Source organism: Pongo abelii, chromosome 2 (assembly GCF_028885655.2).
Source record: "Pongo abelii isolate AG06213 chromosome 2, NHGRI_mPonAbe1-v2.0_pri, whole genome shotgun sequence".
NCBI classification, from domain to species: domain Eukaryota; kingdom Metazoa; phylum Chordata; class Mammalia; order Primates; family Hominidae; genus Pongo; species Pongo abelii.
The window spans coordinates 146,480,011-146,498,611 of NC_085928.1; the positions used below are offsets into that span (position 1 = coordinate 146,480,011).

General features: G+C 42.1%; 1 protein-coding gene across 10 annotated transcripts in view; it reads left to right on the forward strand.

Moving 5' to 3' along the window:
• Positions 1–13,668, forward strand: part of IL20RB (interleukin 20 receptor subunit beta) — a 54,412-nt gene extending 40,744 nt beyond the window's left edge. For all 10 annotated transcript variants that reach the window (XM_063722220.1, XM_024244698.3, XM_054552673.2 and 7 more), the window contains exon 7: positions 12,702–13,668. In XM_063722220.1, coding sequence (XP_063578290.1) covers positions 12,702–12,784 — 83 coding nt within the window. In that variant the 3' untranslated portion in view covers positions 12,785–13,668. The remainder of the gene's footprint in view (positions 1–12,701) is intronic.
• Positions 13,669–18,601: the final 4,933 nt, after the last annotated feature.

Genomic DNA, 18,601 nt, shown 5'->3' on the forward strand with positions numbered 1-18,601 from the left:
GATTTTCGTCAATGTATTTTGAGGCTCTGTTTTAAGTGTATTCACATTTTGACATTTAAGTGTATTCAAATTTTGTTATGATTTCCCAAGTAATGGAGTCTTTTATCATTATGATATGTTCTTCTTTACCTCTGGTAATATTCCTTAGTGTGATATCAGTATATCTTTTTTTTTTTTTTTTTTTTTTTTTGCTTACTGTTTGTATGGTATATCTTTTTTATTTTTTTACATATTTTTACTTTAAATCTATCTGTATATTTATATTTAATGTGTGTCTCTTATAGACAGCATATAGTCAGTCTTTTCTGCTATAATTATTTTTTGGTGTAAATCCATTCTGACAACCTCTGCCTTTAAATTGGTATTTTTAGTTCACTAACTTTTTTTTTTTGAGATGAGGTCCCGCTCTGTCACCCAGGCTGGAGTACAGTGGGATGATCTCGGCTCACTGCAACCTCCACCTCCTGGGTTTAAGGAATCCTGTCTCAGTCTCCCAAGTAGCTGGGACTACAGGTGCATGCCACCACACCTGGCTAATTTTTGTATTTTAGTAGAGACAGGGTTTCACCATATTGATCAGGCTGATCTTGAATTCCTGACCTCAGGTGATCCACCCGCCTCGCCCTCCCAAAGTGTTGGGATAACAGGTGTGAGCCACTGTGCCTGGCCTCCATTAACATTTAATATAACGATTGATATGGTTGAATTTAGGTCCATGATTTTATTTTCTGTGTTGTTGTCATTGTTGTTGTTGTTGTTGTTTTCCCTGTGTTCTTTTTCTGCCTCTTTTTGGGTTAATTAAATTTTTTTTTTGAATTTCACTTTAATGACTTTTTAGTTATTCTTCTTCACATTACTTTTTCATGGTTGTCCTAGGAGTTACAATATACATATTCTTAACTTTTCACAGTCTACTTAGACTTAATATTATATCATTTCACATGAAATGTAAGAATTTTGGAATAATTTTTGCTTTATATAGTCATATATATTTTTAAGGTATTTAAAATAATCTTTTATATTTACCCACATATTTACCATTTCTGGAACTCTTTCTTCTTTTTTGAGATCTGCATTTCCATCTGGTATGGGCTTCCTGTCATTTTATAAAACTTCTTGACTTTTTTTGCTATAGGTTTAGTAATGTAGATCTGCTAGTGACAAATTCTCTTAGATTTCTTTTATCTGAAAATGTCTTTATTTTGCTTTCATTCTTGAAGGATATTTTTGCTGGATTCTTGGTTGACAATTTTTTCTTACTATATTTTCATTTTAAATATTAATTATAATATTTCAAAAATAATAACATTTTATTTTAATAGAGATGGCATCTTGCTATGTTGCCCAGGCTAGTCTGGCACTCCTGGGCTTAAAAAATCCTCTTTCTCGACCTCCCAAAGTGCTGGGATGACATGTGCGAGAGCCACTGCACCCAGCTCTTACTACTTTAAAAGTGTTGTTTAATTGTCTTTTAGCTTACATTGTTTTTGATAAGAAAACAGCCATGATTTTTTTAACATCGTTCCCTTATGTGAAATGTGTTCTCTTTCTCTTGCTGGTTTTAAATTACCATTGGCTTTCACCAGTTAAATTATAACATGCCTAGATGGGGTTTGCGTTATATTTATCTTGCTTATACTATATTGAGCTTCTTGAATCTGTACATGTATGTATTTTTAAGCTACAATTTGGAAAATTTTTTTTTCTTTTTTTTTTTTAGAGACAGGGTCTCACTCTGCCACTCAGGCTGGAGTGCAGTGGCATGATCATGGCTCACTGTAGTCTCGACCTTCTGGGTTCAAGTGATCCTCCCACTTCAGCCTCTTGAGTAGTTGGGACTACAGGCATGTGACAGAGCAACCAGCTAATTTTTAAATTTTATATAGAGACAGGGTCTTGCTATGTTGTGCAGGTTGGTCTTGAACTCCTTGGCTCAAGCAATCCTCCTGCTTTGGCCTCCCAAAGTGCTGGGATTATAGGCATGAGCCACACTGCACCTGGCCACAGCTAATTATTTTATTTTTTGTAGCAATGGAGTTCTCCCTATGTTGCCCAGGCTGGTCTGGAACTCCTGGGCTCAAGTGGTATCCTTCCTCCTTGGCATTCCAAAGTGTTGGGCTTAACAGACATGAGCCACTGCTCCCAGCCCATATTTCTTCAGGTATTTTTTTTTTGTCTCATTCTCTCCTCTCCTTCTGTGACTCCAATCTTATTTATATTAGACCTTCCAATATTGTCTCCATAGATCCCTGAGGCTCCATTTGTTTTTATAAAAATCTTCTTTTTCTCTTCTTTATTCTTCAGATTGAATAATTTTATTAACCTATCTTCTTGTTCACTGACTCTTCTGTTATCACCAGTCGGATTTTGGGCACATCTAGTGAATTTTGTATTTAAATTTCAGATATTGTGTTTTTCAATTCTAGAATTTCCATTTTTTTCTTTTTTATAGTAAATATTCTCTGCTGAGATTTTTCTATTTGGTCATTTATTATAAGAATATTTTCTTCTGTCTTTGAGCATCATTATAATACCTTTGTCTGCTTTACTTTAAAATCTTTGCTAATTTCACCAGGTGGGTCATGTCAAGGTTGGCCTCTACTGATTGTTTTTTATTTGGTATAGGTCACATTTTCCTGTGTTTTGTATGTCTAGTGATTTTGGATTATAGTCTGGATACTGCCAACAATATGTTATAGAGATTTCGATTCTGTTATGTTCCTCTGAAAACTATTGATTTTTTGGTTTGTTTATTTGCTTTAGTAAGCAGTTAGTTTGGAAGAAAGACTCAACTTTGGTCTCCTATGTGGTAGGCAGTTAATATCTATTAAACCGTTTAGCCTTAGACAGACTGGTAGGAGCTTTCCCCACACCTGCACCTCACACAGTTCAAAGGTCAATCAGATATTTGGGCAGAATTTATGTACAGAACTGTAGCTCCCCTTTTCTGGCTCTCTCCTTTTTGGGATTTTTCCTTTTACTTTCTAATTTCTGTGTTTGTACCAGTCTCTGTTTTTTGGCTTTTAAAAAACAGTAAGACTCTTTATGGCACCAAGTGGGACCTGCCTTCAGGCAAGGAGCTGTGAAAAATGGGAAACTTACCCAGTGACATTCCCTTCTTCCAAGCATGAACTTTTAGTTGCTCTACCATGATTTAAGGAATCTGTTTTTCATATTTGGGTCAGTTTTAAAAGTTGTAATCTGAGGAGTGTTGGTCTGATTGGTGCTCTCCTGACATAAGTGGAAGTAGAAACCTGCAATAAAAGAGGAATCCCCTGACCTAATCCAAAGCGATGGTAATGGTAGGGAGCATTTCTGGCTGAGGCATATCAATAGCTCTTCTTTCTCATACGTGGTGAAAAGCTCAGCCTTCCTCAGCTGGGCTCCACCAGGTGGTCTTCTGTTGTGATTTCTCTCTGAACTCTGCTGCCCATGCTTACTCTTACAGGCAACTACACTCTTAACACTCTCTCTTATGTTTTCTCTTCTAGTTCTATCAGGGGGCCAGAAGAGGTTTTCTCTCTACCTCAAGATCAGGGAAATGAAGATCTTCCCAAGACCCAGTGCCTTGTTAGTGAGGAACAGGGTAAAGAGACAGGGAAAGAACCTGTAAAGGGTTAATAACTTACAGGATTTCAGGTACACAAGAAGAGTCCTCAACTGGTAAGATCTCCTAGGAATCCTGATGTATCATGAGCCACACCCTAAAATCAGCTTTTGGAGAAAACGAAATAGCTTAGATGAGACCAGAGACTGGAAGACTCTATGACAGTATGACCAATTTCATCTATGGCAGATAGACGTCACTACCCTTGACTACCTTTTGCTTCCCTGTTCTCTGTTACCATTCTTCCTACATCATTCTGATGTCTATTCCTACGTGCATTCCCTTCCGTAAGGCTTTTAACTTTTATTCTTATTTCACGCTAAGATTTTTAAAGTGGACAAATTCTCTGAGTCTATGCATTTCCCCACAGTGCTGTGTGAGAAGCAGATCACTAGAGCCCATTGAATCCCACACACATTCTTGAGCTGTGAATCAATACTGCCACTTCCCCTCTCTCCGCTATGACTTTAGCATAGCCTAGCTGCATTTCTACATTTGTGTTACTTACAGGCAATACCTCAAACTATTAAAAAGTGATTTCTAGCCATCCTTGAAAAGTTGATTCATCTTTCCAACTAAACTATGGAAAATTACTAATCAGAAATCCTTGACAATTCTTCAAAAGGGTCTACTGAGTTTGTGTTTAATTTATCTGTATGGATGAAACATTTCATGTCTACGTCTAAAATTTTATAGTAGGTGATGGTTGTACTCTGAAATATGACATTAATAATTTTTTCCATTAAAGTTTATATCACCAAGTAACAATCTTTTATTATTATTATTATTATACTTTAAGTTCTAGGGTACATGTGCACAACGTGCAGGTTTGATACATAGCTATACATGTGCCATGTTGGTTTGCTGCATCCATCAACTCATCATTTACATTAGGTATTTCTCCTAATGCTATCCCTTCCCCAAGCCCACCCCCTGACAGGCCCCAGTGTGTGATGTTCCCCGCACTGTGTCCAAGTGATCTCATTGTTCATTTCCCACCTATGAGTGAGAACATGTGGTGTTTGGTTTTCCATCCTTGTGATAATTTGCTGAGAATGATGGTTTCCAGCTTCATCCATGTCCCTACAAAGGACATGAACTCATCCTTTTTTATGGCTGCGTACTATTCCATGGTATATATGTGCCACATTTTCTTAATCCAGTCTATCATTGATGGACATTTGGGTTGGTTCCAAGTCTTTGCTTTTGTGAAGAGTGCCACAATAAACATACGTGTGCATGTGTCTTTATAGCAGCATGATTTATAACCCTTTGGGTATATACCCAGTAATGGGATGGCTGGGTCAAATGGTATTTCTATTTCTAGATCCTTGAGGAATCACCACACTGTCTTCCACAATGGTTGAACTAGTTTACAGTCCCACCAACAGTGTAAAAGCATTCCTATTTCTCCACATCCTCTCCAGCACCTGTTGTTTCCTGACTTTTTAATGATCGCCATTCTAACTGGTGTGAGATGGTATCTCATTGTGGTTTGGATTTGCATTTCTCTGATGACCAGTGATGATGAGCATTTTTTCATGTGTCTGTTGGCTGCATAAATGTCTTCTTTTGAGAAGTGTCTGTTCATATCCTTTGCCCACTTTTTGATGGGGTTATTTGTTTTTTTCTTGTGAATTTGTTTGAGTTATTTGTAGATTCTGGATATTAGTCCTTTGTCAGATGGGTAGATTGCAAAAATTTTCTCCCATTCTGTAGGTTGCCTGTTCACTCTGATGGTAGTTTCTTTTGCTGTGCAGAAGCTCTTTAGGTTAATTAGATCCCATTTGTCTATTTTGGCTTTTGTTGCCATTGCTTTGGTGTTTTAGTCTTGAAGTCCTTGCCCATGCCTATGTCCTGAATGGTATTGCCTAGGTTTTCTTCTAGGACTTTTATGGCTTTAGGTATAACATTTAAGTCTTTAATCCATCTTGAATTAATTTTTGTATAAGGTATAAGGAAGGGATCCAGTTTCAGCTTTCTACATATGGCTAGCCAGTTTTCCCAGCACCATTTATTAAATAGGGAATCCTTTAGCTATTTCTTGTTTTTGTCAGGTTTGTCAAAGATCAGATGGTTGTAGATGTGTGGTGTTATTTCTGAGGCCTCTGTTCTGTTCCATTGGTCTATATCTCTGTTTTGGTACCAGTACCATGCTGTTTTGGTTACTGTAGCCTTGTAGTACAGTTTGAAGTCAGGTAGTGTGATGCCTCCAGCTTTGTTCTTTTGGCTTAGGATTGACTTAGCGATGCGGGCTCTTTTTTGGTTCCATATGAATTTTAAAGTAGTTTCTTCCAATTCTGTGAAGAAAGTTATTGGTAGCTTGACAGGGATGGCATTGAATCTAAAAATTACTATGGGAAGTATGGCCATTTTCACAATATTGATTCTTCCTATCCGTGAGCATGGAATATTCTTCCATTTGTTTGTGTTCTCTTTTATTTCGTTGAGCAGTGGTTTGTAGTTCTCCTTGAAGAGGTCCTTCACATCCCTTGTAAGTTGGATTCCTAGGTATTTTATTCTCTTTGTAGCAATGGTGAATGGGAGTTCACTCATTATTTGGCTCTCTGTCTGTTAATGGTGTATAGGAATGCTTGTGAGTTTTGCACATTGATTTTGTATCCTGAGGCTTTGCTGAAGTTGCTTATCAGCTTAAGGAGATTTTGGGCTGAGACGATGGGGTTTTCTAAATATACAATCATGTCATCTGCAAACAGGAACAATTTGACTTCCTCATTTCCTAATTGAATACCCTTTATTTCCTTCTCTTGCCTGATTGGTCTGGCCAGAACTTTCAACACTATGTTGAATAGGAGTGGCGAGAGAGGGCATCCTTGTCTTGTGCTGGTTTTCAAAGGGAATGTTTCCAGTTTTTGCCCATTCAGTATGATATTGGATGTGGGTTTGTCATAAATAGCTCTTATTATTTTGAGATACATTCCATCAGTACCTAGTTTATTGAGAGTTTTTAGTATGAAGGGCTGTTGAATTTTGTCAAGGGCCTTTTCTGCATCTATTGAGATAATCGTGTGGTTTTTGTCTTTGGTTCTGTTTATGTGATGGATTACGTTTATTGATTTGTGTATGTTGAATCAGCCTTGCATCCCAGGGATGAAGCTGAGTTGATCGTGGTGGATAAGCTTTTTGATGTGCTCCTGGATTTGGTTTGCCAGTATTTTATTGAGAATTTTTGCACTGATGTTCCTCAGGGATATTGGTCTAAAATTCTCTTTTTTTGTTGTGTCTCTGCCCGGCTTTGATATCAGGATGATGCTGGCCTCATAAAGTGAGTTAGGGAGGAATTCCCTCTGTTTCTATTGATTGGAATAGTTTCGGAAGGAATGGTACCAGCTCCTCTCTGTACCTCTGATAGAATTCGGCTGTGAATCCGTCTGGTCTTGGACTTTTTTTTGTTGGTAGGCTATTAATCATTGCCTCAATTTCAGAGCCTGTTATTGATCTATTCAGAGATTCAACTTCTTCCTGGTTTAGTCTTGGGAGGGTGTATGTGTCGAGGAATTTATTCATTTCTTCTAGATTTTCTAGTTTATTTGTGTAGAGGTGTTTATAGTATTCTCTGATGGTAGTTTGTATTTCTGTGGGATCGGTGGTGATATCCCCTTTATCATTTTTTATTGTGTCTATTTGATTCTTCTCTCTTTTCTTCTTTATTAGTCTTGCTAGTGGTCTATCAGTTTTGTTGATCTTTTCAAAAAACCAGCTCCTGGATTCATTTATTTTTTGACGGGTTTTTTGTGTGTCTATCTCTTTCAGTTCTGCTCTCAACTTAGTTATTTCTTGCCTTCCGCTAGCTTTTGAATGTGTTTGCTCTTGCTTCTCTAGTTCTTTTAATTGTGATGTTAGGGTGTCAATTTTAGATCTTTCCTGCTTTCTCTTGTGGGCATTTAGTGCTATAAATTTCCCTCTGCACACTGCTTTAAATGTGTCCCGGAGATTCTGCTACGTTGTGTCTTTGTTCTCATTGGTTTCAAAGAACACTTTTATTTCTGCTTTCATTTTGTTATTTACCCAGTAGTCATTCAGAAGCAAGTTGTTCAGTTTCCATGTAGTTGTGCAATTTTGAGTGAGTTTCTTAATCTTGAGTTCTAATTTGATTGCATTGTGGTCTGAGAGACAGTTTGTTGTGATTTCTTTTACTTGCTGAGGAGTGCTTTATTTCCAATTATGTGGTCAATTTTAGAATAAGTGCGATATGGTGCTGAGAAGAATGTGTATTCTATTGATTTCGGGTGGAGAGTTCTTTAGATGTCTATTAGGTCTGCTTGTTGCAGAGCTGGGTTCAGGTCCTGGATATCCTTGTTAACCTTCTGTCTCATTGATCTGTCTAATATTGACAGTGGGGTGTTAAAGTCTCCCATTATTATTGTGTGGGAGTCTAAGTCTCTTTGTAGTTCTCTGAGGACTTGCTTTATGAATCTGTGTGCTCCTGTATTGGGTGCATACATATTTAGCATAGCTAACTCTTCTTGTTGAATTGATCCTTTTACTATTATGTAATGGCCTTCTTTGTCTCTTTTGATCTTTGTTGGTTTAATGTCTGTTTTATCAGAGACTAGGATTGCAACCCCTGCTTTTTTTTGCTTTCCATTTGCTTGGTAGATCTTCCTCCATCCCTTTATCTTGAGCCTATGCGCATCTTTGCATGTCAGATGGGTCTCCTGAATACAGCACAATGATGGGTCTTGACTCTTTATCTAATTTGCCAGTCTGTGTCTTTTAATTGGGGCATTTAGCCCATTTACATTTAAGGTTCATATTGTTATGTGTGAATTTGATCCTGTCATTACGATGTTAACTGGTTATTTCACCCATTAGTTGATGCAGTTTCTTCCTAGTGTCGATGGTCTTTGCTATTTGGCATGTTTTTGCAGTGGCTGGTATGGTTGTTTCTTTCCATGTTTAGTGCTTCCTTCAGGAGCTCTTGTAAGGCAGGCCTGGTGGTGACAAAATCTCTCAGCATTTGCTTGGCTGTAAAGGATTTTATTTCTCCTTCACTTATGAAGCTTAGTTTGGCTGCATATGAAATTCTGGGTTGAAAATTCTTTTCTTTAAGATGTTTAATATTGGCCACCACTCTCTTCTGGCTTGTAGGGTTTCTGCCAAGAGATCTGCTGTTAGTCTGATGGGCTTCCCTTTGTGGGTAACTCGACCTTTCTCTCTGGCTGCCCTTAACACTTTTTCCTTCATTTCAACCGTGGTAAATCTGACAATTATGTGTCTTGGGGTTGCTCTTCTTGAGGAGTATCTTTGTGGTGTTCTCTATATTTCCTGAATTTGAATGTTGGGCTGCCTTGCTAGGTTGGGGAAGTTCTCCTGGATAATATCCTGCAGAGTGTTTTCCAACTTGTTTCCATTCTCTCTGTCACTTTCAGGCACACCAATCAAACACAGATTTGGTCTTTTCACATAGTCCCATATTTCTGGGAGGCTTTGTTCATTTTTTTTTTTTTACTTTTTTCTCTAACCTTGTTTTCTCACTTTATTTCATTAATTTGATGTTCAATCACTGATACCCTTTCTTCCACTTGATCAAGTCATCTACTGAAGCTTGTGCATGCATCATGAAGTTCTCGTGCCATAGTTTTCAGCTCCATCAGGTCATTTAAGGTCTTCTCTACACTGTTTATTCTAGTTAGCCATTCGTCTAATCTTTTTTCAAGGTTTTTAGCTTCCTTGCGATGGGTTCCAACATCCTCCTTTAGCTCGGAGAAGTTTGTTACTACTGACCTTCTGAAGCCTACTGCTGTCAACTCATCAAAGTCATTCTCCATCCGGCTTTATTCCATTGCTGGCGAGGAGCTGTGATCCTTTGGAGGAGAAGACGTGTTCTGATTTTTAGAATTTTCAGCTTTTCTGCTCTGGTTTCTCCCCATCTTTGTGGTTATATGTACCTTTGGTCTTTGATGTTGGTGACCTAGAGATGGGGTTTTGGTGTAGATTACCTTTTTGTTGATGTTGATGCTATTCCTTTCTGTATGTTAGTTTTCCTTCTAACACTCAGGTCCCTCAGCTGCAGGTCTGTTGGAGTTTGCTGGAGGTCCACTCCAGACCGTTTGCTTAGGTATCACCAGAGGAGGCTATAGAACAGAAAATATTGCTGCCTGATCCTTCCTCTGGAAGCTTTGTCCCAGAGGGGCACCTGCCTGTATGAGGTGTCTGTTGGCCCCTACTGGGAGGTGTCTCCCAGTTAGGCTACACGGGGGTCAGGGACCCCCTTGAGGAGGCAGTCTGTCCGTTCTCAGAGGTCAAATGCCGTGCTGGGAGAAACACTGCTCTCTTCAGAGCTGTCAGACAGGGACGTTTAAGTCTGCCAAAGTTGTCTGCTGCCTTTTGTTCAGCTATGCTCTGCCCATAGAGGTGGAGTCTAGAGGCAGTAGGCATTGTTGAGCTGCGGTGGGCTCTGCCAAGTTCGAGCTTCCTGGCTGCTTTGTTTACTTACTCAAGCCTCAGCAATGGCGGATGCCCCTCCCCAAGCCAGGCTGCCACCTCGCAGATTGATCTCAGACTGCTGTGCTAGCAGTGAGCAAGGCTCCATGGGCATGAGACCCGCCGAGCCAGGCACGAGAGAGAATCACCTTGTCTGCCAGTTGCTAAGACCTTGGGAAAAGGGCAGTATTTGGGCGGGAGTGCCCCATTTTTCCAGGTAGTCTGTCACGGCTTCCCTTGGCTAGGAAAGGGAAATCCCCTGGCCCCTTGTGCTTCCCGGGTAAGGCGATGCCCTGCCCTGCTTCAGCTCGCCCTCTGTGGGCTGCACCCACTGTCCAACCAGTCCCAATGAGATGAACCAGGTACCTCAGTTGGAAGTGCAGAAATCATCCATCTTCTGCATCGATCACGCTGGGGGCTGCAGACTGGAGTGTTCCTATTCAGCCATCTTGGAACGCTATCCCACCAAGCAACAATCTAAAGCAGAACTATATATGGAAGGAAAATTATATTAATTCTGCCCAGTATATGTTCTGTTTAAAAATAATTTATTTTCTTTGTCTTGCACCCATAATTGCTTCATGGGAGTGGGTGCTTTGGTGCTGAAGGGTCTCAGTTTCCTTTCTGTGACTCAGTTTATTCTTTCTCTTCTTGCTGTCACATTCTGCTGTAATGTAGGTAGAAAGCATAAAGATGGCCCCAAATTAGTAATTCTTCAATGAACCCTCCAAGCATGACCTTGCATGCTTCATACAAAGTGGAGTTTGTGAACTCAGATGCCTCTGAGTCCACACAGGCACTGGAAAGAAGAAAAAAAAAGAAAAAGGAAAGAACTTGCAGTGCAATGAATGTAACTCAAGAGAGAGGGGGATGGGGATCATGGCAAATATGTTTCATCTTCTCAGTGACAGCAGGTTGCTACCAAGAGGAAGTGTGAGCCAGTGCTGCCAGATCTCCAAGTTTTAAACGAGAAGCCCAGAAATCTAGATTTTTATGAGAAATCTCTCGATTTTTAAATGTTGAAAACTGATTCCAATTTTATAAAATATGCTGAGCTATGCTTGAAAATGAGTTCTAAACTGTGGGACCACAGTTTTGCACCTTCCAAAATTCTGAGATTATGCTGTTTGTTTTAATTTAATGTGCTAGAACTGCACTGTCTAATACAGTAGCCACTAGTCATATCTGACTGTTAGACACTAGAAATGTGACTCGTCCAAATTGAGATGTATTTTAAATATAAAATATGGAATGGATTTTGAAGACAGAATAAAACAAGCATATAAAATATTTCAGTCATTTTTTAAGTGACATGTTAAAATGATAATATTTTGGATATATTTGTTAAATAAAATATACTATTAAAATTAGTTCTACCTGTTTCTTTTTACTTTTAAAACGTGCTACTAGATTTTAAAAATTGCATATGTGACTCACATTATGTTTCTATTGGACAGCACTGTTCTGGAATTTAAAAAATAATCATGTATGACCACTGCAGATGTAGGGAGTTAGTGTCCTGAGAATCTGACTGCACTGGCAGCAGCGAGTCAATGGGCTTCACACTAACATCGCCGCTTAGTGAGCGCTGCTGTGCATTGTCTCTTCCTGTTGGCATTTGCCCATGGACACCAAGATTGAGCCTCTGTAGCTGCCTCTTTGCAAACAAGGATGAAGGGAGACTGGCTCAATGAAGCTGATGTCTCCTGAGGAACTGAGGTGGAGGAAACCATTGTGCCTATTTGTGCCCAGGTGGTACCCTTGGGAGTGATGAGGGGAAGGGCTGAGAGAGATAACTGTAGAAGAACCTAGAGATTTTGGCAGAGGTGAGCAGGCGAGTAATAGGTGGGAGAGTCCACCTGAAAAGTTGATGTCTGCATGTTTATAACTAGTAATGATTGTGTACTGGGGCCACTGAGAGAAGATGGCAGGAACCTGAAATATGAGCAAGGAAGGGACTCCCATTTATGGAACATCCTCTCTGTATTGGGCACCATGCTAGGTGCTGTTCATAAAGCATCTCAGACCAGGTCATAATTCTCAGAGCTCTCTGGTGGAAGAAGGTTAGGGTTTTGTTGTTGTTGTTGTTGTTGTTGAGACAGGGTCTTGCTCTGTTACCTAGGCTGGAGTGCAGTGGTGTGATCAGAGCTTACTGCAGCCTTGACCTCCCAGGCTCAATTGATCCTCCTGCCTCAGCCTCATGAGTAGCTGGGACCACAGATGTGTGCCATCATGCCTGGCTAGTTTATTTTTTGTGGAGAGGGAGCCTTGCTATGTTGCCCAGGCTGGTCTCTAAGTCCTGGGCTCAAGCGATCTGCCTGTTTCAGCCTCCCAAGGCAGGTGTGAGCCATCGCACCTGCCTTTAATTTTTTTTTTAAGAACCAGAATTACATTCTGGGTTTTTGTGGGGCAGGGTCTTAGAATGAGGAACTCTGACCAAGCAGGGCTTCAATGGAACTGTAGGGTAGTGAACTGGGAGATATTCTTAGCAAATGTTGGAAGCCCCTGATCTAGGGGTTGAAATTGTTTTTCAGTTTTTGTTTTTGCTGCTTGGAAATTAGTTAATCAAATAGTTAAAAATTTAATATTCTTTAGTATTACTACTACTGCTATCCTCTAATGAATATTAATGAAAATTATTTTTCAGAAAATAACCAATTCACCCCAGAAGTTAATCAGCTGCAGAAGGGAGGAGGTGGATGCCTGTGCCACGGCTGTGATGTCTCCTGAGGAACTCCTTAGGGCCTGGATCTCATAGGTTTGCAGAAGGGCCCAGGTGAAGCCGAGAACCTGGTCTGCATGACACGGAAACCATGAGGGGACAAGTTGTGTTTCTGTTTTCCGCCATGGACAAGGGATGAGAGAAATAGGAAGAGCCTGTTGTCTACAAGTCTAGAAGCAACCATCAGAGGCAGGGTGGTTTGTCTAACAGAACACTGACTAGGGCTTAGGAGATGTGACCTCTAGACTGGTGGCTGCCATTTGCTGGCTGAGCAACCCTGGGAAAAGTGACTTCATCCCTTCGGTCCTAAGTTTTCTCATCTGTAATGGGGGAATTACCTACACACCTGCTAAACACTCACACACAGAGTCTCTCTCTATACACACACTTACACATATATACACCCAGCACTTGCAAGGCTAGAGGGAAACTGGTTACACTCTACAGTCTGACTGATTCAGTGTTTCTGGAGAGCAGGACATAAATGTATGATAAGAATGATCAAGGACTCTACACACTGGGTGGCTTGGAGAGCCCACTTTCCCAGAATAATCCTTGAGAGAAAAGGAAGCATGGGAGCAATGGTGTTGAGTTCACTTCAAGCCCAGTGCCGGTGCAGAGAGGAATGGCTTAGTGAGCTCTACAGTAGGTGACCTGGAGGACGGTCACAGCCGCACTGAAAATGGGATGTGCATGAACACAGAGGATCCATGAACTACTGTAAAGTGTTGACAGTGTGTGCACACTGCAGACAGGAGGTGAAATGTATGTGTGCAATGTGACAATGCAGAAGTCAGTAACGTGCATGTTTGTTGTGCTCCTTTTTTCTGTTGGTAAAGTACAGAATTTAGCAAATAAAAAGGGGCCACCCTGGCCAAAAGTGGTCTTTAAAGTTCTAGTTACATTTTCAACCTCAAGTCCAGAGAGGCTCCAAAGGACACCTTTGGTCAAGATGACTGGGGGTGGGAGTGGGGGTGGGGATGGGAGCAGGAGAGAGGAGCAGCCCCAGGAGTCCAGAGCCCAGGGCTGCCTGGTTGGGGGCAGCCTCTGGCTGCATGAGAACCCCAACTGAGGCAGCTGGCATAAGCTTCACCTGGTTAGGTGCTCCTAGGCCTTTTCTGGAGGCCCAACCCCACAGGAAATCCCTGGGGAACCCTCTTTTCCTTGACAGCCTACTCAGGGTATCCCTAGCCCCTCTTAGTCTGCTCATTGAGGACCTACCTCTGGAAGCCTCTACCCACCCCTTTGCCCCACCAGGTGAAGAAAAAAGCCAACCACAGAGAAGGAATGGTGGGAGGAAACTTCTTGAGGGGTGAAGGGATTGATGGGCAGGGCCTGCGCCTTGCTTTCTAACCCCCTCGAAGCTCTGGAGCCTCTGAGTTGGTCTGTCTTCACCCTCACTTCCTGGGCCCTTTCCAGCCAGCCCAGTGGTGGGACAGTCTAACTGCATCAACCAGGTGTTTCCCCAGAGGCCCACAGCCCTTCACCACCTGGAGGGGTCTCTCCAGGAGCATGAGATCGCTGAAGACCCTTTCCTACTTTTCCTTTGTATTATTTTGTGTGCTTCCCTGTGTTGTTCGTTAGAGTGTGTGTGCTAATTTTATATTTGACCTAAACTGGAAACACACTTTCAGTTTGCAAAAACAAAGACGATATTACTATTCCAGTCATCACCCTCCCTCCTCTCTCTTCCTGCCCCCTTATGGTGGCGTGGTGGGGGGCACTATCCTTCTGTCACAGCCCAGGTGCAGAACTGAGAAAGGACCCTCACCTCCCTCTGCTTGAGTCTCTCACAACTAGTCCCAGTGCCCATCCATTTTTTGGCATCTGTAGGTACACAGACATTTCTCTTGATTCTTCTGTTGTCTCCCATTGTCCTGAATGTGCATTTATGGAGCCCCAGCCATGCACCAGACCTGCCAGCCCCCAGTGGTGGAGGGGCTGCCTCCTCTACAGCTGGCTGTTCCCTCTCCCCTGGAGCACTTCTATCCCAAATCCCCAGGCCTCCTCCCTTTCCCTCCAATGCATTTATCCCTACACCCGGACACTTACATGAGTGAAAAGGAATGTGATTAGTAATTACAGCAGGACCACAGCTGTAAATTGGGACTTCTCTGGGCAAACCAGGAGCCGGGTCACTCTCATCATAAGGCACAGCTTCCCGCCACATTCTTTTTCTAGAAGCTCCAACCCTCCAGATGCCCAGTCACTGAGTCCAGGGGCTCAGGCTCAGCACTACTGGCTTGCTTTGTTTTCACAGCTTCTCATTGAGTCCTGCAGGAACTGGGGGAAGTACTTGTGTGTGTGTGTGTTGTGGGGGGATGAGTACCTGGGAGCAGCCTAGAGCGGCTTCTGCTGTTTCACTGAAGATTGTCTCTTGCAGCCCAACCCAGTAGAGTCCCCTGAGCCCCCAGAATCAAGCCCAGCTTTCTTAGTCCTGCCTTTAGGGTGCAACTGCCAGGGTCCAGTGAATAAAATCCCTGCTCCATGAGGTTTACACTCCAATGGGATAAGGGAGAAATAATAATAACACAATGACAAAGTATTATTATTAAGTGAATCATTTAGTATATTGGGAGTTTGTAAGTCACGGTAAAATGAAAAGGTAGAGCAGAAAACGGGAGCTGGGGGCAGGTTGCAGCCTCTTCAAAATGAAAGTGGATGGAAACAATGGACCCAGAACTACCTGTCAGATAAGTCCCTGCATAGTCACATGGTGTGAGATATTATGAGAGATTCTAGAACAAAGTAATTTGGCAACAAATCCGTAGGTGTATGTAGTCTAAAACAAAAACTTTATTGAATATTTATACTGTTTGTATTGATAATGTATTTTTTGCAACTATTATCTTATCAGATAAAGCAAGTAAATAATATATATTTTGTATATTTTGATAAGAATCTAGATTTTAGGATTAGTGACAAGGAAGGCTAATTGTAGGCTCCCAAATTTGACTAAGAACAGGGCACTGTTGGAACTGAATCAAACATATTAATATGAAGTCATGTCTTTATGAAACATTACATTAAAAATATTTTGACTTTTTTCCACTGAAATGGCCCAGGAGAAGTGTCACCTCCACAATGCATCTTAATGCTAAGATTTTGGTTTCTAGTGTTAGTTTTCTCCCAAAGGAGCCAAAGTTTCCTGGAGCAGTAGTGGATGCCATGTCAGTTTGGAGTTGAAAGGTACAAGGTAATGTTAGAACACCTATACCTTTTTGGGACAGAAAGCAAAGCATTAAGGGTCATTCAAAATTACACAAGGAACAATCTATATAGGGCTCCTTCTAGCCAAAGTTGGGACAATATAAGCACCAGAAGGAGAATATTGGCTGGCACAATTGATACCATATATTTGAAAAGTCATCAGTCCATGACACCCAAGAAGAGCGAAGCTACCATAATGCATTCTCAGAGAAGATGAATCTAATAGAATGCATTTCTACTTGTTATTCAATCGTGTTGGGCTTATCAACTCGTTTATCGTGTCAATGAGGAATACCAGTAAATGTAAATCCATCAGTCAGAAGGCATTTTTTCTCCTCTAAAGGCTCCTCTCCGCCCCTTAACGTCCAGTCTTTCCCCCCTTGGTTCTCCCTGTCCTGTCAAGGGGTTCGGTGGAAAGAAAAGTCTTTTAAGTTCCTTCCCGTCACAGAAGAATTGTAGACTCTGCCGGTCTAGTCTCTGGGCCAACACTCCCAGTCTCTTTAGTAAAGATGTTTTTTATTATTTTCCTTGTGCCGTATGTTATCCTTAAGCTAGAGTAACTTTCCGGGCGTACAGACCTCTTGGTTTCCTCTCAATCTGGAGGACTTGATGTTATGGCCAGCTTCCGGAGCTCACCAGGAGGGGAAGACCCATTACATCCACGGGCGTCTGGCGCCACCTTGTGGTCAGTGCTGAAAATGTTTTCTGTTCCCACTCGCAGTGAAACTCCCTGGGCTTCTGGATGAAGAAAGGAAAGCTCAGGTCGGTTTCCTAGAATAATACAGTTACACAGTTTCCACGGGCTTGTCCTTAACAAACCTCCACTGTCACTGGTGGAGTTAGAATTTAGCAGCCACCTTCTCCTCTCTCTGTCTGTATCTGTCCCGAGCTCCTGGTTTGGGGCTTCACGCTGTACCCACGGCTCTCCCTCTTTGCTGGGACCTTGGCCTCTCTCACTCTCGTGTCTGTTGATCTTTCCTCCATGCTGCCATTCCCTACCTCTCGGAAATAGATTTTTTTTGGATGTCTTTTTGTTTTCCTTCTGTGTGACCTATTTGTAGGATCCCTTTACTAGACTGACTTTCCAGGAGTGTTCCTCAGCCCCCGCACAGATCAGTGGGGAGGAGCCTGCCTACCGCTTGCTCATGTTAAACCAGCGTGCTGCCCAGCCTGTAAAGTTTGGAACTGGAACACTAGAGTTGGCCCCAAATTACAGCTTTCTCTTCTCGCTCCTGGGACTCCCAGTTTCTTCAGCAACAACAACAAAACCTGGAAAAACGTATCCTTGCCAGAGGTGGGAGAATGAGGCTCACAAAAGGAAAACACGGACCTTTCTTGTCTCCCCCAGTGAGAAGTTGCAAGACCAAGTTGTAAAACCCCATTAAGGAGGACCTTAGAGGAAGAACTGAGCAAGGAGCCTTCTCAGGTGCCTGCAAACATCTCCAAGAGCAAAAGTATAAATCCTCATATTGTGGAGGAGGTACATGTTCCTGGTTCCTTCACTGGACCTCATTGAGAAAATTAAACAAACAACAACAACAACAACTAAGTTAAAAAAAAACCCAAAAAACAAAAACAAAAAAAACACTGGTGGCCGGGCGCGGTGGCTCACGCCTGTAATTCCAGCACTTTGGGAGGCCGAGGCGTGTGGATCACCTTAGGTCAGGAGTTGGAGACCAGCCTGACTAACATGGTGAAACCCTGTCTCTACTAAAAATACAAAAAATCAGCCGGATGTAGTGGTAGGCGCCTGTAATCCCAGCTACTCGGGTGGCTGAGGCAGGAGAATCGCTTGAACCCAGGAGGCAGAGGTTGCAGTGAGCTGAGATCCCGCCATTGCCCTCCAGCCTGGTCAACAGAGCGAGACTCCGTCTCAAACAAACAAACAAACAAACCACCCTGGCTTTTGGAGAAATGAGTGCCTGAGCAAACCTCAGTAACTTCTGAATTTTGCGTCTGTACTTAAAACAGCTCCTCTAGGAAGTGACCACATGCCTCCAAATTTCCTGGAGATGCCAGCCAGTCTTCTATGAAATTGCCTTAGTATAAGATTAGGCCTACAAAACATCATCTTGAGTTTCTGGCCCTAGGAGATCACAGCCCAGAAAGTAGGCCCCTCTGCTGTCATCCCACCTGCATCAATCACGAGGACAAGCTTTCCCAGGTGAAATCATTTCATTGACATTAACTGCTCACTGTCTCACTTGAACTTTTTTTTTTTTTTTTTTTTTGAGATGGAGTCTTGCTCTGTCACCCAGGCTGGAGTTCAGTGGTGCTATCTTGGCTCACCGCAACCTCTGCTTCCCGGGTTCAAGCAATTCTACTATCTCAGCCTCCTGAGTAGCTGGGATTACAGGCACCTGGCACCATGCCCAGCTAATTTTTGTATTTTTAGTAGAGACAGGGTTTCGCCATGTTGGCCAGCTAGTCTTGAACTCCTGACCTCAGGTGATCTGCCCGCCTCAGCCTCCCAAAGTGCTGGGATTACAGGCACCTGGCACCATGCCCAGCTAATTTTTGTATTTTTAGTAGAGACAGGGTTTCGCCATGTTGGCCAGCTAGTCTTGAACTCCTGACCTCAGGTGATCTGCCCGCCTCAGCCTCCCAAAGTGCTG